Source organism: Sinocyclocheilus rhinocerous, unplaced genomic scaffold (genome assembly GCF_001515625.1).
Source record: "Sinocyclocheilus rhinocerous isolate Xijiao unplaced genomic scaffold, SAMN03320098_v1.1 scaffold662, whole genome shotgun sequence".
In the NCBI taxonomy this organism is placed as follows: domain Eukaryota; kingdom Metazoa; phylum Chordata; class Actinopteri; order Cypriniformes; family Cyprinidae; genus Sinocyclocheilus; species Sinocyclocheilus rhinocerous.
In genome coordinates this window covers 2,402,704-2,419,155 of record NW_015639782.1, presented here as the reverse complement: position 1 = coordinate 2,419,155, position 16,452 = coordinate 2,402,704, and the positions used below count along the sequence as shown (strand labels likewise).

The window sequence follows — 16,452 nt, the reverse complement described above, 5'->3', positions numbered from 1 at the left end:
GGCATTTTAACGAGTACGAGTACGAGTACAGGAGGCCAGTATCGGGCCCGATACCGATACCAGTATCGGTATCGGTGCATCCCTAGTTTTGGGAAAGGAAAAACACATGACTGGCACATTATGTTAGACTATGTAACTGTCTCAACATTTTATATAGCTTCAAGAGCTCCAGTTCACTTGTAGCTGTCACATTTGTGTGTCACCGTCTCCCCGGGAGAAGCGTCTCTCTGTTAGAAATCGATCTGTCGCGCTGTTCACCCAGCCCGCTGTTCACACTGAACGATACTCAGACATTCAGGACTAATCTAATTTTACGTGCTTCAATACAACTTAATTTTTCTTGTTGTTGTTGTTGTTCCACATCACTCTCCGCACACCGCCCCAAAACAGCTCTGTGGTAGGAACCGTTCACGAACTAGCGATGTTCGAATCTTTTTTCAGTGAATCTGTTAAAACGATTTTGAATCGGTCACAGCGATTTTCGAGTTAACCACTGACCGAGAACCCTCTCTCTCGGACAGATCAACATATTAATTAAATGCACAACACAAATATATTAGTAATTTAATCGAATAACACCATTTTAATGTAGTATAATCTGTTTTAATAGTAATGGGATTGCAGTCTTTAAGATGTCAGATTCGTAATGAACCGAGAATTTTTGAGTGAGTTGATATTAAGATAATTTGGGGTTTAGATTTGACTCTCTCTTTTTTTTTTTAATCTAGCAAAATGACTCCAATAAAACCTCCTGGAAATATATTTACATTTCACTAAAACTAAACGTCTATTTAATAAATGATTTCGTTTTTATAAACAACGTGTTATTATTTTAGTAGTGGAAAGGAGCAGACGAAATTACAATAAACACCCATATTAATTAAACTTGGTCAAAATAACAAACGTAGCAACGCAATGACGTAGAAGAATTGCTGACTCGTTTCAACCGGTTCTTTGAAATGAACTGTTCGAAAGAACCGATTAGGAATTGTACCGCCATGATTCACCTTTCATATTAAGACATGCGAGCAACTTGTCGCTCTCGTTGTATTTGTCTGTATCTACATTACAAAGGGATTCCGAAGATTAACCGAGAACAAACTCTCTAGCTCACACACCCACACACACAAAGCGCGCGCACCCAAGAGTAATGAATCGCGCTCGCTAACAGGTGTTTCTCTCACATGGCTCTGTTCTGTGTGCTGTGACTGACGGCTTTGTGGGATGATGCGAAACTTGTGCTCGGTGTCTGGAGGAACATCATCTCCGTTGTTAGTCGAAATAGCCAGATAGTGACATTATCTGGAAACAGATGCGGTGAGACTGCAACCAAATGAATGCAGAGCCGTGTAAGGACTTTATCTCCGAAGAAAATGAGCGTTGAAGAGATGCGCGTACCGTCAACTACATAATTGCGTTTTGTGTTAAAGCTGTGTTAGTTTACAACTGCTTTCCACCGATCTGTCATTCTCATTAACGAACAATGGCGGTGACTGGTGTATGAAGACTTGGATGTGAGCTGTCAAGTGAAAGATTTCCATACAGAAATCGTGTCGTGGAGGAAGTGGGAAACGGATTGTGTCCTCTTGAAGTCTTTGCTGTCCGTCGCACCGTCAAACTGGCCATGGCTGCGGCGATCGCCAGCTCCCTTATTCGGCAGAAGAGGCTGGCGAGGGAGCGTGAGAAATCAAATGCCTGCCGCTGCGTGAGCAGTCCGAACAAAACCAAAGGAACATGCGAGAAACCCAGTCGACTCAGTGTCTTCTCCAGAGTCAAGCTTTTCGGCTCCAAAAAGCGCAGGAGGAGACGACCAGGTCTGATGTGTTTTTAGGGTCCTGACTCAATATGTTATTGTATGTGTAACAGCAGCTTCATCATTATAAATGCATTTGCGTCTGTACTTTTAAAAATATTGGATTTTAAAATGTTGCATTTTGAATTTTAAAGTGCTTGCCATGTTTATAGAGCAGGACGCTGTTTTTAAAAGTCAGCCAGCATGTGCTTTCACATGTCATAGTGAAATCTCATTCAAACTCAGTTATACAACCTTATTGAACTTTTCAGGCGTTTTGACCAAATAATTTGTGAGGGGGAAAATACTGTATGCAGATACTGTGTTGCAATGATGTTGATACTGATTCAGTGTCAGTAATCCCTTCAGAGACAGAGGGACAATAGAAAGCAAACTATAAAGGTTATTGTTTGACACATTTTTGGACAACAGCTCAACATCTAGCAAGCTAGATCTATCTAGATCTACACACACATTCAGCACAACTGTTTACTTACAAGCTTGTCATAGTCCCAATTACCTTGCCTCCCTCCCCAGACAGCATCTTACATAACCCTTATGTGACACCTAAGCAGAAGTGTGGAAGTTTGTGTGTGTAGAGTGGCAGTTGTTTGCAGCAGTGATTCAGTCTTCATTAAACAGTCTCATACCTAACAATCTTGTTTACAGATGCACATGGACCAACACACACATGAACCTAAGCATATTTGCGTACCCATGATTAATATATTGAGGAGTGATGCCTCCCGAAATAAAATCTGTGCTCATTCAGACATTTATTCAGCCAGTTGTAATGTATCTATACTGTTCCATACTATAGCATCTGTATAGTAATGCATTTTGGTTTAATTTTGTATCTAACAGGCTTATTTTAAATACTCATATTCTCTTTGTATTCTCATGACTGAAATTTAGGGGATGTGTTAAGTTTTAAATTGTTTATATTATACATAAATAGTTTTTATTATAAGAAGTAACCTAAGATCCACATATTTTTTAAAGGGTTAGTTCACCCAAAAATGAAAATTAGGCTGTGTTTTACTCACCCCCGAGGCATCCTAGGTGTATATGATTTTCTTCTTTCAGACGAATCCAGTCGGAGCTAGATTAAAAATTGTCCTTGCTATTCCAAGCGCTATCATTGCAGTCAGGGGGTGTTGCAGTGCTTCAGTCCAAAAGAAGTTAAATAAAAAGCGCGCATCCATAAAAAAAGTGTCTCACACGGCTCCGTGGGGTGAACAAAGGCCTCCTGCAGCGAATCGATGCATTTTTGTAAGAAAAATATCCATATTCAAAACGTAATAATCACTTTAATCTAGCTTGCGCTCACTGTTGTAAATGGAAGCAGTTCCGGGCGGATGACGTATGAGGTCGGCTCTAGGATGGCTCTAGGGTGAGTAAAACACAGTCTAATTTTCATTTTTGGGTGAACTAACCCTTTAATCTCCTATGATAAATGAAAGTTAATCTGTGTTAATAGCATGATCCACTGACTCTCTAAGCCTTATTAACTACAGATCTGCTTATGCAATCTGGTATTTTGCACAGGAGAGCTGTGTCCTGTATAGTTGTGCTTCTTAGTTCCAGTCATGCAGATCAGACCTATGTAAGGTGATATAATAGGGTTGGGTATCGTTTTTTTTTTTTTCGATACCGGTGCCAAATCAATACTTTTAAAATGGTTCCGGTGCCTAAACGGTGCTTGAACCGATACTTAAAAAATAAATAAATGAAAATTCCCCAAAAAATGATGGATTGACCATTAGCACTATAAACACACGATGTCTGTTTCATTCATACTGGACGCCAGAGGGCGCCCTCGCACAGAAAATCCACATATCCAGTCTCAGAAGCAGCGAAACTCATGACCCTCCAGGAAATCCCTTATATGGACAAAGGCATAGCTATTATAGCTGTAATTGAGTAAACAGAACATATAAACGTTTTGAATGATAAAACAAAAACAAACACTCGACTGCGACAATATCGTTTATCTGTGTTATTTAAGCCATCTCTGGTATTTTCATAATAATTAAGTATATTTATAATCCATTTCTAATCGATGTATTCTTTTTAAAGTAGCCTATGGAACATATTTTCTGCCTCATTCTGTGACAAGAAGCCACATCAGATCACAAAAGGAAGCATTTGACTGGTGTTGTGGAGTAAAAAGGTTATAATGTTCTCTTTTGTTGGACAACAGGTTTAGAAATGTGAATACAAGGGAGGTTTAGCTTTAGGCATTTTAATTTAAGCATGTTTAGCTTAGTTAACGGAAGGCTACCTGCTGCCATCAGAGCAAGTGTAATTGCTACATTCGCGCGCTCCTCGAATGCTCTCATTTCCCGAGTTGTGCTTTTAAGTTGGAATGTAAAAACAACATGGACACTCTCGTTACTACAAAGATTTGTTGGATTTGTAATATTAGAGCTTTCCGACTTGAGTTCACTTGCATTTCACAGTCGGGAAATTATTTTTCACATGCGGTGCCGGTGATGATGCTTCTTACGTCCGTTTCGGAGAACCAGAGTACAAATATTTCAATCGATCGCTCAGGCATGGCACCGAAATGAGGCACCGAAATCTGCGTTCTGATTCGGTTCTAGCACATACCGGTTACATAGGTACCGGTGCCATATTGGTACCGGGTTTCGGTACCCAACCCTACTCTGCATTGGCATATTCACGTTCATATCATGGACAGAAGACTGCAGCTTCCTTGCAAATTGCAGCTCTCACCAATTTTCTGTGTGGTGGCTCTGGTGACTATTCCCACATGTAGATCTTTTTTTTGTTCCTGTTCTTCTGACACTGTGGTCTGATCTCTTGTTTGTAATGCAGGCTCAAATCTGAAGACCATGGAAAGCTCTTGCTAAGCCAGGAGCTTTAAAACCGCTGACACTTTCATTGTGGCAATGCCTCTTTAACCCTGTCTTTTTCTTGTTCTCTCTCTCTATCTTCTGTCTCTTTGCAGAGCCCCAGCTGAAGGGGATCGTAACGAAGCTGTATAGTCGACAGGGCTTTCATTTGCAGCTCCAAGCAGATGGAACCATTGACGGCACTAAAGAGGAGGACAGTGGTTTCAGTAAGTCAGCTGGCCTCTTTTAGTATATGTTCTCAAATTTTCACCTGTCAAGACACATGTTGAGGTTCAAAGTTGGAAACAAGGAAGTACAAGATTAATAGACTGACACAGTGACCCCCAAAAATATTTGTAGACTTTCATGTATAAATTTTTTTGTGTTGTATAACAAAACGTGTGTTTACGCGATTCAGAAAGGCGGGCATAGAGGAGAAACAATAATGTACAGTATGTGGAAAATAATGTGTTTTTTTAACCTTAAACCGCATAAACACATTTCATTACACCAAATACACAAAATAATGTTCTTTTTAGCAGCATCATATGACCCCTTTAAGAAATAATGAAATTATATTGCTTCACAAACACGTTTTAGGTCTCAAATGATACAGCAATAAATGTACGGTTTTGAATAAAGAATAAAAAAGTATTTGGATACTTTATGGTTGCCAAACGTTAGTGGAGCATGTCCATAGGTACTCAACTAGGACAGTGAAGGGAACTAACTTCATACTTCCCTTAAAAATCTCCTCAAGACCAACTGGTAAAAAGTAATTGCAAAAATGCCTTCGAAAAGTGAAGTTAGTTCTAGTCTTGCATCATTTGCATATGCGACTTGGTTTGATATGTTGCATCTAATGCAGTGACATCCAGACATTTTTAAGTGCAACTTAAGTGTCCAAATGCTTTTTTGGGGACACTGGATGTCTACTCGTATTTCAGTGACAGCTGCTGTTGTTATTGTTTCCTGGGCAGCTGTACTGCTCCTTCAGACTGCATTTCTGTCTTATACTGACACTTACAGTCAGCTTCAGCTTTGCTTTTCACTTTTTAATACTTTTACAGTTCCTGTATTGGTCACAAGAGTCAAGAGGCTCAGTTCTGTATTATCCTGAAATGGAAAATGTAGCAGGAGTGGTCACTGTTTTTCAGAAAACAATTATTCAGAGAGCACAGGCAATGTAGCTGGAAGGCCCAAGTACAAGAGAAACATTTTTAGGCAGATGTCCATAATGCCTGAAAAAAAATGTTTTTTGTCCCTTATGACCAAAGATTATTTTGTTTCATTTGAAGTAATCTTGCTATGCACCTGCAAGTGTGAATTATTTAGTCCGTAGGCAAGAGCGGCGTCACCCAGTAAGTGTTTGAGCTATGCTGCGTCTATGAGCGAGGATAGAGCCGGCTGGCTGGTTGGCAGGGCTCTAATTTAATATGTGCTATATCTCAATGACGCTAAGTGTCTGTGGCATTCTGGGGCCTGTAAATTCATTTGGAACTGTGATCACTGGAGTCTCCAAATCCTCTCATCCATCAAGCTCATCTAGATTAACATAAATTTGTGTCAAGTGCACATAAACAATGTTTAACATGAAGACGTGCTAATTGAAATAACACCCCCTGCTTGAATTTAAATAGTGGTTGTTTGACTCAAGCATTCGTGTTTTATTCACCCTTGAGTTGAATCTGCGCCACTGGTGCGGTTGGCCAGTCCTTCTCTTGCTGCGTCTTGTTTATTTTCTTGTTTGTGTTCTTCTCCTGCGTGATTGACTGAGGTGAAATGAGTTATATAGGGGTGAGATTACATAATAGCTGACCTGCTTTTCCCACCACACTCCCTTATTTTGTCGAGAGAATGAAAAGCTGTTGCTGGAGAGGAGAAGTGGGAAAACAGGGAGCTTCTATCTCTCACGCTACAAAAATAGAATTGTTAGGAGCTTGGTGCCCTTGTCTCCATAGCGACGGCAGTGCAGTCCTCTTGGCTCTCCTCTTGTGGTGTGTGTGTGTGTGTGTGTGTGTGTGTGTGTGTGTGTGTGTGTGTGTGTGAGTGTGTCATGCCATGGTGTTATAAATAAATAAGTAAATATATCTTCTTACTCTTGTAGACTTGAAGATTGTAGACTTGACAGGAACATTCAGTCAAAAAACATGCAAAAATCTATAAATTGTTTTGTTTATTCCTATATATGTGAGAATGACAGCCAGAATGAGAAGGTCCCATTCCCATTTGATAATGATAGAATCAAATTGATTTTATTAGATGAAATTGGGCAGATCAAGGGGCTTGAGAAACAGACATTTAAAGATAAAGACCTTATTGAAAATCAGCCTTTCCATCTCTCAAGTCTGACTGTGATGTGCTCTTGGAGGAACAAGACAAAAGCTCATTCTGGGCAGTAAATGTCAGGTATGGCTGCTCTATTGGATTATGTCTCTTTGTGCAGAGTTTTACAGCTTAATTCAATTCCTAATCAATGTGTCTTGGCAGGAGGCCTTTCTCTCCGTCAACATTAACATCTCTGCTAACTTGCCTTCCGTCTGTAGAGTGGGCTGATGTGTGTTTCAGTCAGTCACAGTTTTATTCTAATCAGTCTGATTTGTCTCCAGATATAATAAACTGAAATTTTAACATCAGTTTTACTGTACAGTTTTATCCAGGCATCCAGACACACCACCAGAATTAAAACATCTAAATTCCTTTAGTAATAAGATTTAAAGGGAATGAAAATTCTGCCATCATTTACTCACCCTCATGTCCTTCCAAAACTATAAGACTTTTTTCATCTTTTAGACACAAATAAAGGTATTTTTAATGAAAACTAACAACTCAGCCATACTTGCTGTGCACAAAAAAAAAAACATCCAACAAGCACATTTGAGCTTCCGTTTACCATATCTGATGAGTTCTATGTTTGTGCGCTGATATTTATATATAAATAAAAGTCTAAATTAAATCTGTTGATCATTTAAATCTATTGTGTCTCTTCGGAAGACTTAATTAAACTGCTCAATGTATATGGATTACATTGCTTTCTAAACTTTATGAAGCTTAGATGATCTGTGTGTTAAAGTTTGACTTAAAATGTGGTCTGTTTGTCACAGAGCTGTCATATAACTTTAGAAGAAAACGTGCTATGAAACTTAAGAAGAAAAAGAGTTATGTGGACTACTTGTGTGACATTTTTAAAGCTTGAGAACAGAAGAGGCGAAATACATGTTTTGATGAAGTAAATGATGACAGAATTTTAATTTTTGGCCGAACTAATCCTTTATATGTTATGCTGAGTGAACAGGAAGTCTTCTCACCCATGTTTTCAGTGATTGGGACTGTAGGAGAGACTCTTTACTGAATTCTGATGGTTATTATATTGGCCTTTTTGTAGAGATGATTATCGTGCCCTCTTGATCTTCCCAGAACTCTGTGCTCAGGTGCTCTATTAGGTGTGAGTAATTGAATCTCGTCTCCACAACCCCCAGCAGCCAAGCTCTGGTAATCCCTCTGAAATGAGGTCTACTCGTTACTGCCCAAGTGTGTATGCCACAAAAAAGATGAAGATATAAAAAAACATATCTTCTATCATACAAATAGAATCAATAGCTTATTGAAGCATTTGCATATGGCATCTAAATACTCTTCATATGAGTCAGTGGCCATAGACTACAGAGCAGGAAGAAGGCTGATCTCTACAGGTGGACCTGACTGGTGTCAGAGGGTAGAGGAAGGGCCTTGATGTGGGATTAGAGGGGATGGAGAGCATTCCGGACATGGCCATCGATTGAGCTCTGCAGGAAATAAGAAATATTAATCAAGAGATCTCATGTTTATGATGAAAGGCCGAAATGGGTTCTGTTTATGTTCTCTCTGGAGGGTGAGGGAGCAGGAACATAGATTGAGTTAAAGGGATAGGTCACCCAAATTTGCTCACCCAGATTTTTTGAAATTACATGAGAGTGTGTAAATACTGACAAATTTTCATTTTAAAAGGATAGTTCACACAAAAAAAAAAATTCTGTCATCGGTTATACACCATTTCACTTCAAACCCATAAGACTCCATATAAAACCCAAGCATGCATGTTTGAGATTTCCATTTACCATATTTGATGTGCTCAATGTATATATGAGCATTCAAAATATGAAGTGATCATACCTCTTCAGAAGACTTGGACCAGTTTGGCTCGATTCATATGGTTTTCTTTTACAATCTCTTTATGAACTTTTTGAAGTGTCAACGTTTTGGTAGAATGGAATTTCAGTGGAGGGACATATCTATCGGGTCTCTGTAAAAATATCTTAATTTTTGTTTTGAAGATAAATAAAAATCTTATGGGTTTGAGGGTGAGTGATGACAGTTGTAATTTTTTGGTGCACTAACCCTTTAAAAATAAATGAATTACATAATATTTAAATGTTTAGTTGATCAGTCTGTTAAATTTGTTACAAATTTCAGTTTGTTTGTCACAAAGCTGCCATATAACTTTAGAAGAAAAAAGCACGAGTGTGAGTAAATGATGACAGAATTGTCATATTTATACACCTAACTTTTAAAGAAATGAAGCAGGGATATTATGTTAGATGATGTGAGTGTATATTCCTGAAGCACAAAATATTGTACTTGTATCTAGTATGATTTCCATATGAAGGCAGTATACATTTTCTAATCTAACTTCTGTCTGCATTTTTCTCTGTTAGCTCATACGCACTCTGTCTTGAAAGAAAGCAGCCGTTTACTTTACAGCAAGTTTGTTTCCTTCTTGTTTTTGTAATCAAGCTAGGTTACATACGCGGTGAAATGGCTCACACATTTTTTTCTTTCAAAAAGCTTGTTTTTTCTTCCCAAGCTTATGTTCCTCAGAAACTCTCAGTGTCAGGGGTGGCTGGCTGGCTGCTTCACTCTTCCCACTGGCAGAAAGAGGCTGTGTGGATGGGAAAGATTGTCAGCTTTATGGCTTACGTGGTGACAGGGGGGACAAAGGTGTGAGGAGAGTTGGCACAGCCAGTGGTCCCAGAAAGACAGAGCCCCGCACAGCTCACAAACTCTGCTCAACAGAGAGAGAATGTGTGAAAGAGACAGAGGGAAGAGTGTGAAACAGACAGAGAGAGAGAGAAAGAGAGCGTGTGTGAAAGGGAAAAAGAGGAACTATGTTAAAAGAGGCAGCAGTTCAAAGAAAACGTAACACACAAGTATCAGGGAGGGAGGTGAAATGCTGCCGCATATAGATAAGAATAAATCAGGTTAAAGTGAACTGAATTTAACTCTAATACACTAGGAAATAGATCAGGATTTAAAAATGAAGTAAAATGTGTAGAAACTGTTTCCGATAAAAAATTATTTATATACTACTGTAATATTTATTATTTTGAATTAACTTTTATTTTTACATTTTAAGTTGTCATCTTAATTTTAGTTTAAGTTTTAGTAATGTTATGTGCTGTTGTCATTATTATTGGTTTATATATATATATATATATATCTCCTTTTTCTCCTTCATCTGTGAAAGCACTTAGTTTTAGTTTTAAAGTAGTAATGAAATATAGTTTTTTGTCCTTATCCGTAAACTGATTACTATACAGTGCAGAATTAGGGCTGATTAATTGCATCCAAAATAAAAGTTATAACTAAAATATATGCGTGTACTTTTATATATATATATATATATATATATCTTTTTATTTTGGATGCAATTAATTGTTTGACACCCCTATTCAGAATGTTTTCCATTTGTTCCATGAGTTTTGAAAAAGTGACAAATTGACGTTTATTTATCTAGCATTGCTAAACTGTATCATTTTCAATGGGGGGAAAAATCTAAAACTGCACCTTGATATTTTAATTGTGTGTTTGTAAATTGAGCAAAATAATATATATATATATATATATATATATATATATATATATCTTTTTATTTCAGTTTTAGCTATTTTAGTACTACAACATATTTATTTCAGTTAGCTGCCAAGCAACATTTCTACGGTGTCGTTTAGGTTTTTAAGCTTAAGTTTTATTTTATTTTAGCTTTAAATAAAATGACATTTCCACAGAACAATGCATTATTTAAAAAACTAAATCATAATCTTAAAGCTAAAAAAAAGCAATTTCTGCCTCTGAAACAACCTTTCTACTGACATAATCAAGGCCATCTGGTTGAGGAAAAATAATACCCAACTATGTGTAGTTATGTAAAATTCGATGTTGGCTTGAAGCTTTTACAGTCCATACAGTCATTAGACAAATAACAAAGACAGTCAGTTAGATGCTAGCTTGTTGCTAGGGCATTCTAAGCTGTTGCTAGGTGGTTGCTAAGAAGTTCTGGGCAAGGGTTTTTGTAAGTTTGTAAGTTGCTAAAGCATTTCTAGGGTGTTTGTACTTGAGTGTTAATGATCTTTGTGGATTCTGGTGAGGCCGACACTGTGTTGATGAAGTGTATGTGAGTGGACAGAATGTCAGCGCGGCTGACATGATGCTGATAAGAAACGTAAGCGTGCACATCTGCATTCTCAGACTCATGCTGCTTGCGTTTTTTGCATTATGCCTGTCTCTGGGTGACACTTTATTAGTTTTGGGGAGGGATGCAAAAATTTGCCTTGTATGTGAACACTTCAAATGAACTTGAACCATGTAGCTATTGTGTGTTTTGTGAATGTAAAATGCTCCAGGTTTGCTTGATTTTCACTCTCCCTAATATCATTTATTTATTTTCCCATTATAAATTACTATACAACACACATGATAGTGATATCTTAATCAATTAGCTGTACTTAGGCATAAATGTTTGCGAATATAATTGTGACTTTTCTTTGTTTCCTGTACAGCCATGTTTAACCTCATCCCAGTGGGCTTGCGAGTGGTGGCCATCCAGGGAGTTCAGACCAAACTCTATCTGGCCATGAACAGCGAGGGCTACCTGTATACTTCGGTAAGTACCTGCAACACCCTTTGTAGATGTTTGTTTATGTGTACTATACCTCACTCCTTCAGCTGTTTTAAATCAAGAGGGGAAGGTCACGTCAAGCCGCTGCTCCCAGACCAACACCTGAGCTGTAGTCATTAACACTAGAGCACACACCACTCATCCCCTGCCAAATCATGATATCAGACACTCCCGATAAACAGACCTCCACGTGACCCAAGATCAAATGGTCACATAGCCTTTAAGAAATGTTCTTGCTCCCGAACCCCTTACTGGGCTGAAAAAAAAAAGGTCACTCCCAAGAGTACGGCACAGTGTTTCACAGATTTCTCCATATAAACAGATGAAGCCTCTACTGTGCGCTAGTCTCACACCCTCTCTCCATATGGCATGCTGTCAGAAAATGAGTTAAGTTACAGCTGTGACAAATATCTCAAGATGTTTTCATAACCTCAGCTCAACACTCGTAGTTTAGATTATGCGCAGCCCCGCACACTAAGTGGCGTGATTACAGGGTGGATGGCTTAGAGATGTTTGTTTACTGGCTGTGGTTGGGCAGAACTTTGCCCCCCTCACCTCCTCATAGTCCTGACCTTCCGCCTGCCTGTACCAGATGAAATGTCGGTGCTTTGGCATTCGTCTTGGTTACTATGGTGATGCAGGCAAGGCAGTATGTGGGTTGTGCAAATGTACACCAGTTCCAATCATTTTGTTCAGCTTCAGTGAAAGATAGATGAGACTCTCTGCTTTCATAAGCACACGTGAAAGCATCCTTAATTAGCTAAATACATATGGAGGACTGTTTGTAATTGCTCTTAATGTTTAAATGTACATGGAAAACACTACGAATCATCAGTGCGCTCAGTTGTCAAGATGATTTGGTTGTTGACTGTTGCAGTAATAGTGAATAATTACCATTATTGAAACGTAGTTGTTGTTGCCCAGAAGATGTTTTAGTCCCTTGCTGAGAGGTTTTTCTCCGCCTTTCTCTGAAATAGAGCTGGACGGGTGAGTTTTCCCAGTGCATGAATTGAGTAACATGCCTTTCATTGCAAAGATGACTAATATCGAAACACTGATACATTTAGAAACTTGTGAAAATATGCTGAACAGGCAGTCTGCATCCCAACATTGATTGACTGCATGAAGACATGAATAATGCAGTAACCTACCTGCCAAACTTCTGCTTCAAGACAAATGTCAAATGGCATGTGGTTGGCATTACTGGAGCTGGTGTTGTCTGACAGGAGAGAGTGGGTGCAAATGAATACACAGTCTCAACAACAACAACAACAACAACAACACGGCACACACTCTCGCACTCAACTTCAATCTTGAGACTGACAGAAATCCTCCATATTATAAATAACAGTAAAATGGCTGGACACTAAGCTATGGAGAAGGATCATTGAGGAAACTTATCAAAACAGGAAACAGATGTTGCCTGAGAAAGCTGGCCTGGTCAGGATAGTGGATCAACTAATTGACTTCTAATGACCCACTATAGACAATATTAGTAAAGTTGGCTAATTTATCTGTATTTTACATAAACACAGACAATACCATTCAAAAGTTTGGGATCGGTAATGTTTTTTTATGCTTTTGAAGGAGGTCTCTTGTGCTTACCAAGGATGCATTTATTTGATCAAAAAGACAGTAAAAATAGTTATATTACGAAATATTATTACACCTTAAATGAACTGTTTTCTGTTTTAATATATTTTAAAATGCAATTTATTCCTGTAAGCTGAATTTTCAGCATCATTACTCCTGTCTTCAGTGTCACATGATTGTTCAGAAATCATTCTAATATGCTGATTTAAGAAACATTTGTAAATGTAAATAATAATATCTGTAAATGTAAATAATAATAATAATAAAAAGACATGTGAACCTCACTAATATTGACATGTAGATTCATTGTTGGAAGATGTATTACTTACAGGGGTGTAACTATATTCAAACCGAACCGGAAAAACAGGATACACCACCCACGATACATATCGCGGTACTCTTGGTACGTACCATGCTCGGTCCCCGCCCCCCACAGCCCTGGCCCACTTGAGGTTGACCCCACTTGCACCACGGCTCATTTCAAATCTGACGATGCATGTAGAATATGGTTTGTTGAAAATAACAATGCGTAAAACAGACCTATTGGTTTCTGTTTTAATATATTTTAAAATGCAATTTATTCCTGTAAGCTGAATTTTCAGCATCATTACTCCTGTCTTCAGTGTCACATGATTGTTCAGAAATCATTCTAATATGCTGATTTAAGAAACATTTGTAAATGTAAATAATAATATCTGTAAATGTAAATAATAATAATAATAAAAAGACATGTGAACCTCACTAATATTGACATGTAGATTCATTGTTGGAAGATGTATTACTTACAGGGGTGTAACTATATTCAAACCGAACCGGAAAAACAGGATACACCACCCACGATACATATCGCGGTACTCTTGGTACGTACCATGCTCGGTCCCCGCCCCCCACAGCCCTGGCCCACTTGAGGTTGACCCCACTTGCACCACGGCTCATTTCAAATCTGACGATGCATGTAGAATATGGTTTGTTGAAAATAACAATGCGTAAAACAGACCTATTGGCTTCCCACATTACAACAGCAATGATCAAAAAACTTGGACAAACAATACGGAATGCCGTATGCACAGTAGTATACCAGTCATTTACGCCTTCCTCACCCGGGTGTTGAAAGTGCACGAGCGCAGGTGAGACATAAACAGCACACACTATCTGTGTTTAAACTATACTCATTTGCGTGTGTTTTTAAGCCTTGTCAATTGAAACATTTAAGCAAAGAATAAGTGCTTGAGAACTCGCGCATGCTGTTTGAAGATGTGTGTATGTGTGTGTGTGTGCGTACTCATCTGTAGCGAGAGCAAATATTAATTTCTCTTTTAAGACTTGCGTTTGAACTCACAAACTAACACAAAAAAATCAACATGCCCGTCTTTGTGAGTATCCTTGCAAACATCATTGGTCACGTCTTAAGGGAATGTAAAGAGTCGAGAAAGACAACGCATGTGTATCAGTATCAGTGTACTGGATCTGTAAATTATGTCTTAAAGGAACAGCAGTCTATTCTTGTCTATTCTTAAACAACAAAAGACAAGGAAATCACTCACTTCTCTTGATTGAATATTTTTGTAACTTCAACAAGGATTGGTTTTTAATAGAGTTGGTTATTTTTGCAAACCATTTATTGGAGATGAATACCATGAACAAAAATCAACAGGCTACAAAAAACTGGACTCTAAGAGCTGTTTGTGTGCAAAATAGAACTGCATTATTCTGGATAGATTGAGTTTTCCCCCCAATAGAAGTTGTGGTTCTCTCATGATTCTGAAGAAAAAACATTAGACAACTAAACAAAATCACATGTAATTTATGAATAAATGATTCAGTGACTCACTCAAGATGTACTTGTTTCATTACCGGATAAATCAGCGGTCTTGAACGAATCTCTTGTGTGATTCAAAGACAAATAAATTTTAACAGCCCCTTTTCGCCACCTACTGGCTTAACAATGTAATCGACAAATCTTGATTTGAAGTGTCAAATTACTCTCAAAAGGTGATTTACTCTATTTTAATCGCTACCATACACATCTTACACACAGTTTATATCTGAACTATAAACTTTTATCCCAGTACTTCTGTGATTTGAATGTTTGTAACACAGAAATAATGATACTGTGTGGTTGAAAAGACTGTGAAGCTGTTTCATTCATGACAGATGACAGCTGCTCTCTTTAGGTCAACGGCAGTGCCAAAGCAAAATTAAATGTTCAAATCACACTGATGTGATCGTACTCTGCACGGACGAACCAAGTGATCACAACATTGATCGTACACGTCAAAGGTTGAGGAATAAAACAGACGAATAATTGTAATTTAGGAATAGAATCACATTGGTGTTACTCTTCGGTCTCACCACGACCGCTTCCGCGGTAAACTAAGCTTCTTTTTAATTAGTTTAACAAAACTCAAATTGAATTCAGCTGGACACACTTTCCTGTTTATCCCAACAATTGGCCAAGCAAAGCGCACATCCTCACAGATGAAGAAAAAAAGTGCATAGGAATCGATAGGCAGAATCGAAATTTTAATTTGACAACAAGTATCCGATTCCCAACCCTAGTCTTTAATTTATACAGTGAAATATGCACTGTTATTTTACATTTGTTTACTTTTAAATTTCTGTGCCTGAAAAACTGTTTATTTTATTTGTATCCTTGCTCTATTGTATTTATTTGTGCTGTTGCATTCTTTATTTTTATTTGACCATAGTCCTTTTTTCCCTGAACATAGCACAAACCGAGCCGTGACCCTAAAACCGTGAACCGAACCAAACCGTGAGCAATCTGAAGCGTTACACCCCTACTTGTGTAATATTTTTTGGATATGTCACGTTAAAAATAATCTAAATTTTACCCTAAATTTATTTTATTTTTATTTTTTTGAAAAGATTTTTTGTCCGACTGCATCCCCCTAGCTGTTTTTAAATGTGTGTTATGTAAACACCCCCTTAAGAAACACATTAGGTGAATCTCAAATAGTGGTCGACCGATATTGTTTTTTTGACAGCCGATGCCGATATCTTTGAATGTAGGGTGGCCGATGGCCGATATAAAGCCGATTTAAAAAACAAAATAACAATTCAGAAAACACAACAACAATTCCGAAAATATTATAACAAGTCAAAAACCACAACATAGGTCTCTGTGGACCAAAAAGGGGGCGTTTCTCAAACGTTCAATGTCATTTTCATCTCATCTAAATTGTAATGCCTGAATACAGCCTGATAAAGTAGCGTTTATGAGAGCTGCGCAGCTTTTGTGTACAGCTGTTACTAGG

The 16,452-nt window shown here is 38.1% G+C and overlaps 1 protein-coding gene across 4 annotated transcripts in view; it reads left to right on the top strand.

Annotated features, from left to right (window-relative positions):
• Positions 1 to 16,452, top strand: part of fgf13a (fibroblast growth factor 13a) — a 146,709-nt gene that overhangs the window by 108,679 nt on the left and 21,578 nt on the right. For 3 of the 4 annotated variants that reach the window (XM_016567796.1, XM_016567797.1, XM_016567795.1), the window contains exons 4-5: positions 4,767 to 4,877; positions 11,466 to 11,569. In XM_016567796.1, the coding sequence (XP_016423282.1) occupies positions 4,767 to 4,877; positions 11,466 to 11,569 (215 nt within the window). Of the gene's footprint in view, positions 1 to 1,146; positions 1,815 to 4,766; positions 4,878 to 11,465; positions 11,570 to 16,452 lie in introns of those variants that run through there. The other variant, XM_016567798.1, reaches the window with a different exon arrangement.